Source organism: Camelus dromedarius, chromosome 11, assembly GCF_036321535.1.
Source record: "Camelus dromedarius isolate mCamDro1 chromosome 11, mCamDro1.pat, whole genome shotgun sequence".
Taxonomy (NCBI): domain Eukaryota; kingdom Metazoa; phylum Chordata; class Mammalia; order Artiodactyla; family Camelidae; genus Camelus; species Camelus dromedarius.
This window is the reverse complement of record NC_087446.1, coordinates 23,576,754-23,592,971: the sequence shown is the minus strand read 5'-3', so window position 1 is coordinate 23,592,971 and position 16,218 is coordinate 23,576,754. Positions and strand designations below refer to the sequence as shown.

At 36.0% G+C, this 16,218-nt stretch overlaps 1 protein-coding gene across 2 annotated transcripts in view; it reads left to right on the top strand.

Annotated features, from left to right (window-relative positions):
* The window catches only part of SLC6A15 (solute carrier family 6 member 15), a 40,142-nt gene extending 29,546 nt beyond the window's left edge, over window positions 1-10,596 (top strand). For both annotated transcript variants that reach the window (XM_064491565.1, XM_010975091.3), the window contains 4 exons: window positions 416-608; window positions 3,419-3,578; window positions 7,871-8,033; window positions 9,157-10,596. In XM_064491565.1, the coding sequence (XP_064347635.1) occupies window positions 416-608; window positions 3,419-3,578; window positions 7,871-8,033; window positions 9,157-9,528 (888 nt within the window). In that variant the 3' untranslated portion in view covers window positions 9,529-10,596. The remainder of the gene's footprint in view (window positions 1-415; window positions 609-3,418; window positions 3,579-7,870; window positions 8,034-9,156) is intronic.
* Window positions 10,597-16,218: the final 5,622 nt, after the last annotated feature.

Sequence of the window (16,218 nt, the reverse complement as noted above, 5' to 3'; positions counted from 1 at the left end):
TCTTTGTATTGCATTGCCAAAAAGGAAAATATAATGGTGAAATTGGCTGTTAATCACTTGCTTTAAGATAGCTAACTACACTTGAGACTAAACATAAGGAATCGTTTGCAGCAAATTACAGATGAAGCCATCATTAATATAAAAATCTTGAATTCTGTAAGGGAAGATTTAATTACTAAATAACCCCTAAATTTCCTTTCTTTTTTTAATTTTGGTCTATCTGTTGTCTTTCTGAAATAACATGATCACCTTAAAGTTTGCTTGGAGGCATAGTTTCTTAGGAGGCAACATGATATTAACATGTTTATTTCTAGTCACTCCTGGGTATTATTCAGAGTTTCCCTGCCCTTTGTAACTGATGTATATAGAGTTATTATTGCTCTGTATTAATGTGGCTATTTTGTATATCTTACAGGCTGTTCAAGGGACTGGTTTAGCTTTTATTGCCTTTACAGAAGCGATGACACATTTCCCTGCGTCTCCCTTCTGGTCAGTGATGTTCTTCCTCATGCTGGTAAATCTAGGGCTTGGCAGCATGTTTGGAACCATTGAAGGGATCATCACGCCCATTGTGGACACTTTCAAAGTGAGGAAAGAAATTCTTACTGGTGAGTTTTCACGTATTTGACTTCTTGTTGAACTGATGCAGGCCATTTTACTCTTAGTGAGTGATGGGAGATGGGAATAGGAAAGTTTATTATTAATATATACTTATTAATGCATATTACTATTAGTTACCTATGGGTTTATGTATATAATATGCAAATTATAGATTTAATGTAGATGATATTATCTACTAGCGATCATTTATTATATTACTCTTTATTAGTAGTAATGTCATTATTATGAATTACTGGCACTAGAACAAAGTCATAGAATGTTCATGCATAATTTTGCATTCAAGTCAAATAATTATCAAAAAATTAGTTCAGATCCCATACTCCTTTTCCAAAAAGTGCACAGCTTAAATTGATAAACTGAAATTCAATTCCCATATAAAACAGCAATTGTAGCCTGATAGAAATTCATATATCTAGGTAAGAAAGATGGTAACACAATTTATCAATTTTTGATATAAGTATAGTCAGTTTACAATATGTCAATTTCTGGTGTACAGCATAATGCTTCAGTCATACATGAACATACATATATTCATTTTCATATTCATTTTCGCCATAAGTTACTACAAGATATTGAATATAGTTCCCTGTGCTATACAACACAGTTTAGCAATACTGATGGTTGTTAGTAAATCCAATCTGTAAGCAGTTATTAAAGTTCCAGTTTTGTATTGCATCGTCCTTGCATTTGAGGGATATCAACAATATAAGAGAAATTACAACAGAGATACAGCGATAGAGGAGAGCCTTCTTCTAAAAAGAATAGTACTAATAATTAAAATCAAGTTAGGTAGGTAAGACTTGTACCATGTAATATACTGATAGCGTAGTAGAGACTTTACATGTTATAAGAATTAAGAAGCAGCAAAGGTTATCTAAATATATGAGGGACCTGTCAGGGAAAGAGGTGGAAACTGAAATCGGAAAAGCAGAGGTCTTTTCAGGGGTCAGAGGATGTTAGGGAGCAGACACAACTAGAGATAAAGGGAGCAGTGAGGAAGCCAGCCAGACCAGATGACCGCAACAGTGTTGGTAAGTGATGCAAAAATACACTGGAAAAAAAATACAAAGATGATCTTGAATGCTGGGCAGTGGTGCACCAGCTCCCCAACGCTCTGCTTTTAGCTCTGAAGGACTTAGTACTTATTTATGTATAAATACTTTCAAATACCTATATAATATATATTATATATGTGTGTGTGTGTATACCTTTATCACTCACTGTTCTGCGAAGTGCAAAACAATTTCAGCAGTTCGTTAAATATTTACATACAAATATCTTTAACTCAGCCGAACATAAATGAGAAACGTCTTTATCTTTTCCTGAAAGACAATCTCTTCTGGAGTTTCTATTTTATTTACGGCTATCAATACCCGGCCTGACAGGCGAAGTAACAGTCATCTTTGCTGCTTTCCTCATTTTTGCCCCGTATCTCAACCCTCCTGTGGTAAGAGGGTTTGCAAAAGCAAGGGAAAAGCAAGTTTAGAGGGAGAAACACACATGGGAGAATCTGCCAACTCGCAGTGGAAGACCTATTAGGTCAGAGTAAAGACGACTATGCACTCTTCCCGGGTTACTTCTCTTCCAGGATCATACTTTTATTCAAGTCATGTTTTACTTTGATGAAATGTTCCCCCATCACCTCTGTCTCCTCTGATAGTACAGCAGGACTTAAGTAAGTGAATGACTCATCTTTTCCTGTCCCATTGTCATCAAAACTGTTAGTGTCTATACCACCTCAACTACACCTTCTTCGAATCTACCTTATACTGTCATGTAATTAGGAGAGAGAGAGAGGGACACAGCTCTGCTACTTCCATCTTGAGACTTTGATTACAATTTACTGTGACAAGCATTTCAATATTTTAGTATGTGTTAGGCTCCAAGTAAATGCTACCTTTCCTATTCTATGTGATATGTATATAATATTCATTAATGTATGGTGTAACTCATATCACTGGCAGAGCACTTAAGAGATGGTGGAAATGACTTAATTTAGCCCATACTTACTGAGATTCTTAGGGAACCCCCACTGGATGGAACCCAGGGGTGTCTGTTTTCTCCCCTCCTGAACTGCTGTTACCTGCCCTCCTTTCACTTTTGCTCACCTCTGCTAAAAGGTGGTTGAGAAACAGAAGACAGTCATCTCCTATTTTTGACGGCTTCTCTACTAAGTGCATGAGAGAATAAAGAGTCCAACAAAAATGTGGGAATATTATCTGGATTCCAGAAATCTCTCTAGGTTTTTATATTAATGGTAGCTGGTTAAAAGTTTCTGCATCTTTCTTAAGTGCTACTGCAGAAACTCCTTTTAGATGGTTCTTAGTACTTGGAGAATCAGATTACTGGAGCCACATTAATCTCATTATTAATTAAAAATTCAATATTGCTTCCAAAACTATGAAACATTTTTAAAAGTAGAAATGACCTATGAACATCTGCTGTCTAAAAAGGTTACTTTGCTCTCAGTAAAGGGAAGAAGGGTAGAGAAATTTAACATATTTCTCAGTTTTGCCTCATTTGTTATATGCACTTGGGGAAGAAGTTTCCACAGACTCAGGGAGATGAGTTGAATTACTATCTTACAATGAATTCAGATTAAGTCTGGGGCTAAGTCCTGGTGACTAACTCCCAATGAGTTATATTCCATGGTATCGGTTAAGGTATCCTATTTATATCATTGACAACTTATTAAAGTGGAAACAAACTTATTATTTGCAATAATAAATTTATAATGAAGTTTAGAAGACCTGGACTCTGAATAGGGTTTAATTTCTTATTTGTTCCTTTTGTCCAGTTATCTGTTGTCTTCTGGCATTCTGTATTGGCCTGATATTTGTGCAGCGCTCTGGAAATTACTTTGTTACAATGTTTGATGACTATTCTGCCACACTGCCTCTGCTAATTGTAGTCATTTTGGAGAATATTGCTGTATCCTTTGTTTATGGCATAGATAAGTAAGTATACTCTCTTTTATGCATTCATTTTTCATCTCTGTTTTGGAAAGACCAGTTTTCATTGTTTATCTCATTTAGAAGAAGAGGGAAATGACTAGATGGAAAATTTCCTTTCCACAAATATCAAATCTTTTGCAGGCTCTTCTTCATTCAACAATTTTAATGAAGTACTTTTCCTTATTAGGTGATGAGATAGAACGGCGTAGATGGTAATGTAGTCTAGGGTTCTGGAGCTTTGATTTAATTCTGGTTACGAAATAGTTACTTCCAAGATCTAGTGAGTATTGGCTATGTTCCAAGAACCACGTCAAGTTGTTTGGAGCTATTGTTAGGTATATTTCACAGATAAGAAAACGCAGGCTTAGTGAGGCACCAAGTGACTTGCTCATCACACACCTGGACAGAAGCAGACCTGGGATTCACAGCCGTTTAGCTTAACTCTAAAGCCTATGCTTCTGGTTACTTGTTTTACACAAGAAATTTTATTTTCTTCTGCTAGATAATGCCTTGCTTTACCAGGCAACGTAATGTTTTATTTATCAGGCTCATTTGGGGGAATGGTATGTCCTGCCCTGAGATATGTATGGCATTTGTTATACAGAAACTTCATATTTACATGGAGTCATGACTTGAATTCACTAAATGCCTAAACCTCTGAATTATATACCTGCTTGATATAAGAAGTAAAACACTTGGTGTGAAATGAAGCATTAGAGTAATCTCAGAAGAAGAAAGTTTCTGAAGGCTTGGTCCGATATTTTTAAAGTTGTTGTCTCTACTCAACATACAGGGACTAAAGGCGTAAGATCATCAAGGGTATTAGAAGTCTCTGTAAAGTAGGAATGAACGAGGACCAGAGTGCTCTTAAACAACGTAAAGAACATTCTTGGTATTGACTGAGATTTGTGACAAAGCTAAAAGAATGTTTTCATTACTGTCAAAAGCTCCAGGCAAGGAAAGATAGGGGAACTTACATTTAATGATCATGTACTCATAGTAATAGTAGTAACAGCTGTATGACATGCATTTGATCTTCCTCCTCATAAAAATACTCTTTGGTATCTACTATCGCCCATATCACAGATGGAAAATTGACCCTACTTGTACAGGAGAATGCAGCATGTTAATTGTAGAGCTAGGACTTTAAACTTGAATTTCAAAACCAGATATTGCCACACTCTACCAAGCTACCACCACCAACTTCTAGCCTGCACCATGTTGGAATTTGATGTTGTTATCAGGCTGAATCAATAAGATCATAATTTAGATTTCCATTTAGACAGTTTGTCATTTACAATAGGCATAGTACTAAATATCTCTTTTTAGTAGTTTGTGTTCCTAAATAATAATCATTATAACAGTAGGAGGAATAATAATACTATGCATCTATTAAATTCCTACTGTGTGTGAAGTAGTGTGCTCCACATACATTGTCTATGAGCCTAACAATAACCTTCCAAGATAGGTACTCTTGTTTTTGAAAATGCCAAAAATTTTCAACAGGACTAAGATAAACATGAAAAGATGACCAAGCTATGATGTGAAACCAAGTCCGTTGGTCTCCAAAACTCCTATTTTGTCTTAGGAGCAAGGTTAGAATTCTCCTGTCTAAAATGCTCTCAATTACTTGCCCCTCCTTTAGATGTCTGTAGCAACTTTATATGCTTCCTGTTCTCTTTCAACAGTGTCATGAGCTCAGTTCTGTTCTGCCTTCTGCCATGTTTACCTACATTTCCAGACACAGGGTTAAGGGAAAGAAGGCAATCAAAACCTAAACTTTTGAGACAGCAAATTCAAATGCAGAAAAAGAAGTGTTGGAGCATAGGAATTTAGCAATTAGGACAAACTATGAATGAGAGGAAATGAGGAGGAGGAGCCCATGCAGCTGAAAGTGATGGCTGTGTATTTCCCTGAGTCTGCTCTTAAAATGGAAAGAGGAAAAGAACAACTAGAAAGCAAAACCAAATTCCCATGAACAGTGGCAAGAAGATATTCCTGTGAGCCCCCAAACAGAGAGGCTGGGGACAAGCCACTGGCAACCACAAGACGTGTGTGGCGTCGCATCTGTGAGGGAGACGATGTAGGATGTACAACGGGGCTTAGGACAGTCTCCAGTCAGCCCAGACCCTCCCTGCAACTTGTGGGCAGCTGATCTGGAGACCCTGACCTAAACTGAGAGACATCTTACGGGATCCTTGACCTTATTTCAAGGAATGCAGAGAGATCAAAATGCAATAAGATCATCAGTGCTGGAGCAATATGGTCTCTAAAAACTCTTGAGACAGACAACCCAAAGTTCCCTTCCCAGAGAAAGCTCTGTAAGAGAGTGATGGGCACAAAACCCCAGCTGAGCAGGAGAGAGATAGTAGGGGCAATGAAAAAGAAAGTCCAGGTAAATATGAGAAGGAGAGCAGAGGTAAATAGAACTGAGAAATTATGAGGCCACTATTTTTTATTACTTTGCAAAAATCGAGAGGTAATGCCCATCCCTCCCTCCTAAAAAAGCAGGAAAATTCATTTCACTTAAATGTGGTCAAAACTTTTATAAAATGTTATTTTTTTTAAAAGAGAGGAAAGGGGTAGAGTAATATCCCTGCAGACAACAAAAGCACACAAGCAAAATAGATGGAAAACTAATAATGCTTCAAAATGAGTTGAAACAAATGTTTAAAAATGATAGAAGCCATGAAAAAATAGCATATATCAGTTATTTTAACATTGAAAAACATTAGACAAAAGGAAGACTTGAAAGCAAAGGTGATAGAACGCAGGAAATACTTGTGAATAAAAAAAACACACTTAAGAAATGAAGATCAAATTAAACAGATAGCAAAAACAATAAGCACAATGGCTACGTCCACAAGAATTAGAGACTACAAAGGAGGAATACTTATTAAAATCAAGAAATAACAAAGGATTTAAGAAAATGAACAGAAACAGTACTTAGGCAAAGATGATTCAACATATGTACAATGAGGGCCTCTAAAAACAGTGGCCAGAACAAATGCTAAAAGCTGTAATCAAAGAAGCTTTCCTGAAATAAATAACTTGGATGTTGAAAGGGCAAATAATACACTTGAAAAAATAGACATAAAGGCCAATACCAGGACTTAAGCCTAGGATGTTACTTCAAGACCAAAAAAAAAGGGGGGGGGGAGGGGGCATCCAGGCAAAAACAAGACAAAACAAAACAAAGAAGATCATTTGTAGGAGAAAAATCTAATAGTCAACAAAATTTTTGTAACACTATTATGTAGTCAGACATGTTTATGATTCTCAAGGAAAGATTATACGCCACAGATTTTAAATTCAGCCAAACTGACGCTGAAGTACAGTGACCACAGATAAACACTCAGAACCATGCAAGAAATTAGGAACTATAGTTACCATGATCTCTGTTTGAAGAATCTTCTAGAGAACTAGCTTTAGACAACCAAACAGTCGACAGAAACATGAGTACAAGAACTGGTGGGTGAGCAGTAAATATTTACCTTTAGATAAATACTAAGGAATATAGATTAGTATGTACTGGCTACATGTTCCTGACAGTGTTAACATCAGGTGAATTTTACTTCAGGTAAATAATACTTCAATAACCTGACTTAAAAAAAAAACAACACTTAAGTCTAATCAATTATTAGGTCTAAGTACTAAATCACAGGAAATAGAAGGATCTGATGCACTTGTGAAGCAACACTGTGTGTATGCAATCAGAAAAATCCAGACTGTGGGAAATTATAGTGCAGAGTGCTCAGCTGATTGGACAAAAAATTGGAAGAAATGATAAAGAGATATAGGAGGAACTTAGAGGTGAAAAATGGACTTGAGAAACACATCAATTAATTGCAACGTGTGGCACTTCTTTCAATTAAAAAAAAGACTATAAAAAGAAAGGAGATTTCAGATAATATAAACACCAATTGGATTGTATGATTTAATTAATTATGGCTAAGTAAAAAAAAGAAACAAAGAAATTTTAATGTATTGCAAATATTGTGTTCATGGAGTGGAAAGTCATCAGTTGGAGGAGACTTTCCAGTAATTGACTTAAGAGGACTTTCCCCAAATGAAAATTACAGTAAACTGGTTCCATTTTACTTTATAAATCTTCTCAATTTATAAATCATCTTCCAGTATGACTTTCGGATTCAGTATAAAATGTCATAAAGTATCATGGTTAACACCCTGTCAAACCATTGATATGATGCACATTTTTGAAGGATGTGTAATTTAGCATATTTTAATATAACTATACTGACTCTGGAATAATTAAATTCTACCTTTCTGTTTAGGTTTATGGAAGACCTAAAAGATATGCTAGGCTTTGCTCCCAACAGATATTACTACTATATGTGGAAATACATTTCTCCTCTAATGCTATTATCGCTGCTAATTGCTAGTGTCGTGAATATGGGATTAAGTCCTCCTGGCTATAATGCATGGATTGAAGATAAGGTAAAGTACAAAATAAGGAAGTTAGATTAAAAATATATACAAAATGTCATTTTAGAGGTTTTTGTCTTTTACTTTTTTCACAGTATAGTTTGCTGTTTAATGAATGCTATTGCTTTTATACAAGGATCTTGAGATTTACATTTTGTTTGGCCTCAAATATGTATTTTTTTTAATATATTGTGGATTTTTTTAGTACATGAGAAACACTGACTTGTTCCTCATTAAGGTAGCTTTATTTATGTCACCATAGATAAACCAATAATTACTGGTCCTTTGACTCTGAAAAACATACTGACCAAACCACCAGAAATATTTTTTCCTATATAAATTATTAAATCGTATCTGAGAGACTCTATAACAATGAAAATATGCATTGGCCATGTAGACATAATTTAAGTAAATTTTAAAGTAAAGTTTTGCTATAACTGTTTTATATGAGCCATGACTATTTCCATTCTTGTTCTCAAGCTGCATCAGCTACATAGGAATGCAATCATAATATATATTAGCTGTTATAAAATCAGAATGATTATTTTTCAGAGTTACCTCTGACCTTTATTCTGTGGTCAGTAATTCTATATGATAGCACTTAAACCTATGACTATTCTATTTAAATAAGTGTATTATCCCTTACTAAAACCCTTGGGGCCAGATGTAGTTTAAAATTTAAATTTCAGATTAAGAAAAGATACTGTGGCACATGTAACAGGTATCTATTGCTTAAAAACAAATGACCCCCAAACTTAATGACTGAAAGCAATGCTGGTTTATTATGTCTGAGGGTTTCTGTGGATGAGCTAAACAATTCTCTGTGACTTGCCTGAGCTCACTCCTTCAGTTGATTAAACTTGGAGAGCAGCACTCTTTCTATGTGATCTTTCATTCTTGGCTTCTTCCAGGCATTATGGACTCAGGGCAGCATTTTGAGACACAGAGAAGAAATTGCAGGGCCTTTAAGACCTAGCACGGGGAGTTCCTTGCTGTCACTTCCACAGTAATTTATTAGTCAAAGTCACAAGACTAGCCCAGATTCTTTGCTTACAAACCTGAGACAAATATAGTATTTTTTTGTGGACCTGTGGCAAAAGATCGATTACTAACGGTTATTTTTTGGCTTTAACAGGCATCTGAGGAATTTCTGAGCTATCCAACATGGGGAATGGTTGTCTGCATCTCTCTGATGGTCCTGGCAATACTTCCCGTCCCCGTGGTCTTCATCATTCGTCTCTGCAACCTTATAGACGATAGTTCTGGTAATTTAGCATCTGTGACTTATAAGAGAGGAAGGGTCCTGAAGGATCCTGTAAACTTGGAGGGAGATGACGCAAGCCTCATTCATGGAAAGATATCAAGCGAGATGTCCTCTCCAAATTTTGGTAAAAATATTTATCGCAAACAGAGTGGATCACCAACTCTGGATACTGCTCCCAATGGACGTTATGGAATAGGGTACTTGATGGCAGACATGCCAGATATGCCAGAATCTGACTTGTAGCTGGGGGCAAGAATCTGTAGGTTTTATTTGGTTCATTTTATCAATGAACATTGGCTCTACTGAGAGAAGCGTTAGACTTCACTTACCAGAGGGCGATCTCAGGTGTTCCATGGCTGTGATCTTTGATCCCAGCAGTGTGTGTAAATTCAACTGGAGCATCCCTTTGGATTCTTTGGTTTACATTTGTGCAGAAAGAGTTACAGACGTAGCGTGCAATGACTGAGGTCCATGTCGGTCAGAATTTTTTAAAATACTTTGGGTGTTTTTTCAAGTATTTCTATCTCTAAAAATCACAGGTGTTACCTCAGTTTCTAATAATTTCTGGATGTCATGGTATGGAGCAATTCGAAAATGTTTTGCTTCAAAATGTATAAGTTTGCCTTCAGGGTAACCCCCAGGATTACAGTGAACAATTCTGTAAGTTGGTGCCTCTCAGCACATTTCCATGAATATACCGTGTAGATAGGCTGTACTTATTTTGGTAGCGTCAATATACCTTCTTAGGCAATTAGCTGAAGAAAACTGCAAAATATTTTCTTATGTAATAGCTATGTAGAGCAATAGTATCAAAGAATAAGAAGGCACTAATGCTGGGATGAAAGGTGAGATTCAGAGGTGACTGGGGATCATGTGTGTGATGATTGTATATTTTGTGTAAAATATGTGTGTGAAAATGATCTAAGACTGAGTCACTCAGCCCTCTCAAGAATGATGCAGATTCTGCATTTTTCTATGCCGTGTGCCTAAAAACCTACTTAATATTTATTGTGGTTTCAAAATTACTCCTAGTATATTTATATAATATACTTGCAATGTACATAGATGTATATTAGTACTCTGAGTACTAATTTGAAAACTTGAAGCAAGATGGCATTTTATTTCATATCTTTCTGTTTTGCTTCTGTTTTATGCAAATATAAATCCTTTTTTTAAGTGATTGTTAAAAATCGTATGGCATTACATTTTAAGCTGCAAATAAACAGTTATAAAATGATGTTTGTTTTCTGCCTTGATTTTTTGTGTGTGTGCCACCCGAGTTGGATTATCTTGTACTTCCATCAGCACTTAGGTATTTCATAATAATTAGTCATCAAATTCCAAATAGGATTAATAGACCAATTAATGGAGTTACCTCTACTTTGGAGGCAAAGGAAAAAGTATTATGGTTAGGTGGTGTTCTACTGTAGTCTCACAATTCTTAAACAAATACTTATAGCTTCCCAGAAAACCGCGTGTACAGTTGACTGCTTGCTGGGTCAATATTGTCTCTGAATTGTAAAAAATTATGATGATTTCTGTGAAACTGTTGTGTATATGAAGTTGGAGGAAGCAGGACTCCACTGAGTGCCATCTAGTTTAAAAGGCTTTTATTTATAACTGTCCTACCACTATAGCAGTCACTTTAAAATAATGATGGATAAAGCAGCAAAATAGGGGAGGTAGTACACACACCTATTGATTTATTTTGGCCAAATATTCTTCATCTGCTGGGGATATATGTTAACAGACTGCATCAGAGCATTTAAAATATAATTCCACTGGTGATGAAAACTTTCAGGGTTTTTGTTTTGTTTTGTTTTGTTTTTTGCATAGTCACTAATATATTTTGTATCACTTTAAAGTTAAAAATATTTTGGAGATAGATAATATATGCACACTGTGGAAACTCAAAAATCATCAAAACTCAGTGTAAATTAAAGTTTTCTGTCAAAATTTCTCCCAGCCACCCATTTCCCATCTGTGAAGGCAAACACCATTACTGGTTTCTCATGTATCTTTAAGGAGGTGCTCTGTGTATACACATCACATGATGACAGCATTCAGTATTCTCTCTTCTGAATCTTACTTATTTCAAGGAATAATTTATTTTGAACAGTATTTCATTCATATGATGGCACATAAATCAGCCTCTTTATTTCAGAAGTTGAGGTCATTTACATTTTATTCATTTTTGTATTGAAGCAGTATTGTCTTTTGTAAGCTACCCCAATGTTAGAAAGTTTGTAGCAAATACTTACTTTATCTGCCAGCCTTTAGCTGATCATGATACTACATTGTCAAATAGCATCCCTCTCTACTCCCTCTCTTGTCATGAGGGCTGTTAATCTACAGTTTGAAGATCTGCTTTCCACTAGGGGATAGGTCTCCGCCCTTCTATTCACAGAGTAATTCCAATGCGGGAATCGTGAGATGGAAGAGAATTTCAAACAGCTTCTAATGCCCCCATGTGGCAGATGAGGAAACTAGGGCCATGGAGATTAAAGTGAAACGAACAAGGTCTCTCCTTTCTGCTTTTTTCATTCAGTCAGTTCTTCAGCTGTTCACTCATTTATTTACCCTTTCTTTTAGGATCTATTCACCAAGAATCTGCTTATTCTCAGTACTAAGACCAGCACCATATTGTACTTAGGATGTAAACTAGTCATTTTTTCCCCCATTTTCTCTTCTTTGTCTGGGAGACTCGTTACTTGTTTTTTCCCAGACAGTATAATATTTAATCAATAAATGGTAGTAGGAAGTATCCTTTTCTGGACTCCAAAATTTGAGGCTATTTGCTGCTATTTCTGTAAACTCTGGCCTGAACCTGCACCTAGATATGACATAGCCAAAGATCGTCTATCTTCCAGTGGGAAGCAGTCCGGGGAGATGACAGGGGGACTCAGTGTTAGAGTGGAATGCAAGGAGAAGGGAGCAAACGTACCACTCCTTTTAGGTGTTACAGTCGTAATGAGGAAGCTAGTATCTTGATGAAACAACGTCTTAGGGTGTAATTTTATGAAAGTATATTTGTATTTCCTTGTGTTTGTGTTTATGTGCATTATTTAAGGCAGAATTTTTTTTTTTAGTGAATTTTCAAATGGGTACATGATTCCAGAATGTCTAAGATCAAGACATAGGTGCTTCTTAACTATAATTATGCTTTTGAGTCACTTGTGACCTTTTAAAAGATATATTTCTAACTTACTGAATCTGAATACTTTTGGGATTGGTTGCAGGATGTGAGTATGTTTTAAAAAACTTATTCTAATATGCATTCTTGTTAGGAACCATGGATATTAAGAAGATGAAGAGAAAAAGAAAATATGAATTCTAGTCATCTTCAATCAATAAAACAAAGGTGCAATAATGGTGATAACTGGGAAGAAACATAGTTTGGGTAGATAAAAGTTGGAATTCAAAAATTTTAAAATTCTTTGAAAGGTAAAATATCTTTCTCCTTTTAAGTTTTTTCCTGGTAGCTGTGTTTTCTGAACACTCCCCAAAGACATTCATATCTATGTCAATTGAATATGAATAAAATCAATACCAATTACAGCAATTACATAGATTTTTCCATACGTTTGTGTTACAGTTTTTTGAGACAAAGTTCTCACAAAAAGGGAAAAATGATAAAACTCTAGAAAACTATTGAAAATTCAAACACGTCCCATAAAGTATTCATTACTGAGCATAGCGTATTTTTACCTTCATAACTTAGGACTGATATAAAATGTTTCATATATTATTTTGCCTCAAATGACTGACTCCAAAATTGGCTGATCTTTCGGTTATCCTAATATATATTCCCATCTAAAACATTGCCTTAAGAATGCCTATTATGTGGAGGTAAAAAGAGAAAAGGGACTGGAACGTTATCTCGTCCTAAATTCTTTGGATTCTACTATTACTTTAACACATCATAGTCCTTCCCAGCACCACCATCAAAACACACACACACACCACCACCACCACAAACAACAACAACAACAAAAAACACCTGATTTATATGAACAGCAAAAGAAACATGCCCTGTGGTGTCAATGAAATACTCTATTTGGTGCCACATGAGTAAAAGAAACCATGCCTTATAAATTAATGATGATATTCCAGCTGCTCTTCCTTTTCTGTTTATTGCCTTTTCAGAAGATGTTTAGTTGCACAAGAAGGAAAATGACGGTTCTTTAGAAGAGATTGACATTTATATTTCTGAGAATACGATTTTCCCAGGAACAAGCCATTAAAAGAATTGCAACAGTATGTCATTTCACTGTTCTTTAAAGAAATGCTTATAAAAAGCAAAAAAGCAGAACACAATACCCTAGTGCACCACAGTCTGAAAAAATTGAGTAAATTTTAAAAATTTCAAGCATATTAGCAATGTGGCATTGGTTTGATCTGCCATCATTGGCATTTACCCACATTATTGACGAGGTCAACAGAATTCATGGATGCAGATGCCTGGCTTACATTCACTCCCCCAGAACACTGTCTCTTTTGTCAGGAATATGCCTTTCCCCACCTTCATTTTAAAGCTTCGCTCTAATTTGAATAAATATTGAAAGGACTAGTATGGGATCATTTGAGGTCAGTTATATCAATATCTGTTAGGATCCAACAAAGAAGATCTCTTCTCTGAGCAAGAGGGGATCTGGATGGACGAATGTCTCTGCTAAGCAAATCAAACAGAAGTTTATTCACTATATGCTTTCTGAATACACTTTTGTGTAGAATCATTTCTATCTGGCTCTTCTGTAAACAATCCCATGAGATTTAATCATCCCAATCCTTTTTTCTGAGTTACTGTATGAAGTAATGAAATATCGATATAGACAACCTAACAACCAACGCACCAGGCCTTCTAGATAGGAACATTTATTCCCCACTTCTTTAGCCAAGTGAGGTTGCTGATAAGCTGTGTCTAGGACGTAGATTCAGAGAATAAATCTCATTATTTACATAGTATACATTTTATTATCATGATATGAAATGTATTATCTATTTTATTTTTACTTTTCAACTCATACTCATAACTTATCTCCGTTAAACAGACAGCACTTTCTCATCCAAAACTCTTGTCACTTTTCTTTTTTTGCCACCTTTCCCTAAGATATTTACAGTCAAACAAATCCCAACCCCAACAAGTAGAGGAAGCTACCTTCCTGTTGAACTTTACAGATGAATTTCAACAGCAAAACAACACACACGTTTGTCATCACTTTGTGGTGTTCTTTTAGAATATCTTTCTGTATACTTTTAAAAATGTAGCAGTTCATATCCTAAACTTGAATTTTTCAAAGTCTTTAATTTTTTACACTTCCAACTTTTTCAAATAGGGCTTTTAAAGCTGGTTCTCTATTTTCAGGCAGATGAGTGAGCATCACACTTCTAGGAGCGAGCATCAGCAATGTCACCTTTTTTAGTATTCTCATTACAAAGGTAAACTTTATAATGCAGATAGTGATGACAAGCACTATTTCAGAGATTTTGCCTTGATTTTGTCAGCATTAAATGAAAAAGTTCTATATATTTCACACAGAGTTTGCTTCAAACGCTTTCAAAAGTTGTATATGATTAAGCCATATGCATTTCTTTATTATGATCAAATAATTTCAGGTCATGTCAAGGCCATAAGGGATATTTTGGGGATAGAGAGAAAATATTTTTGTCACTAGAATGACCTTATTTATAAATGAAAATAATGATGGTAACTATTTGACAATAGCCTGAATAAAATTCTAAATCTGTCTTTACATCATTGTCCTAGTCATCCGAGGGGAAAGTAATTCATATGTGAATGAGTCTTTGTCTTTCAATAGAAAAAAAATATTGCCTGTGTAATATCATTAAAGAAAGGCAAAACAGTCAGTTATGGTCTATTCAGAAAAAACAGGGAGCTATTTCCCGCAGAAGAGCCTCCTGGTGCTCACTAGACAGAGCAGCGGGCTGTGGGACTCTGCATCTCTCTCCCACACTGAGACATCCTTCACTGGCCAGCCAGGCACGGCAGCCGCACCTGCTCTAATTGATTAACTCTCGTGGCTGACCCGGAGCCTTGTACAGCCCAGGTTTCAGGTTTTCCAGCTGGTTTCACACAGTGGAAATACTAGGAGATGTCACCTTAGAATGCAGCCCTCAAAGCAGCCCTATCTCAAAAAGCACAAAGGAACTAATTGGGAGAGGATTATTGCTTAGCATAACCTACGGAAATTTTAGAACGGGAGCTCCCGCACATTACTGGTATGTTTTAAGGCAATAAGGATTTGAGAATCTAGAGCCTCGGCTATTGAAAATTCGAGTCCAAACTTCTGATGCAGGGAAATGTAATCACTTCAGTTAAGAGCTCCAATATTGAGGTCCGGGCGGCTAGGCTACAAAGAACCCACCTGCTGTATCCTTACTCTTTACTAATACCACTCAGGCTGACTGTTCCTAGGTCTTACCTGGATAGCCCAAAGCTTCATGCCAACCATTTCCCTCGTCTCTTTCCCCTCTCGTTGCCCATTTCGGGCTGCAGTGTTCCACTCTTTTCTCTCCTCTTCTCCTTAATACATATCCATTAGTCAAGGGATAAATGACTAATAAGAGTTTTGACTTTAGCTCCACTCTCTGCGGCAGCTACCATTTGATAAAGAGAGAATGTTGTGGTCTTAAATCAGTTCCACCTTTAACCCACAGAGCCCTACTGTGTGGATAGGGTCTCTGCTCTTTTCTACCCTCCTTTTTATTCAACTAAAGCAGCTTCGTTTTCTTCTGTTTTTAGGTTTGGTAATATTTCATAAAAAATGAATTCTAAGTTTACAAGAAGCTATATGCAAATGTTCTCATTTTATATATATAAAAGAAGACTTTGGTCCTAGAGTTGGATTTACTCTTTTTTTCATATGAGCTCTGCCACTTAATACTGTGTAACCCTAGATAATTTATCAATAA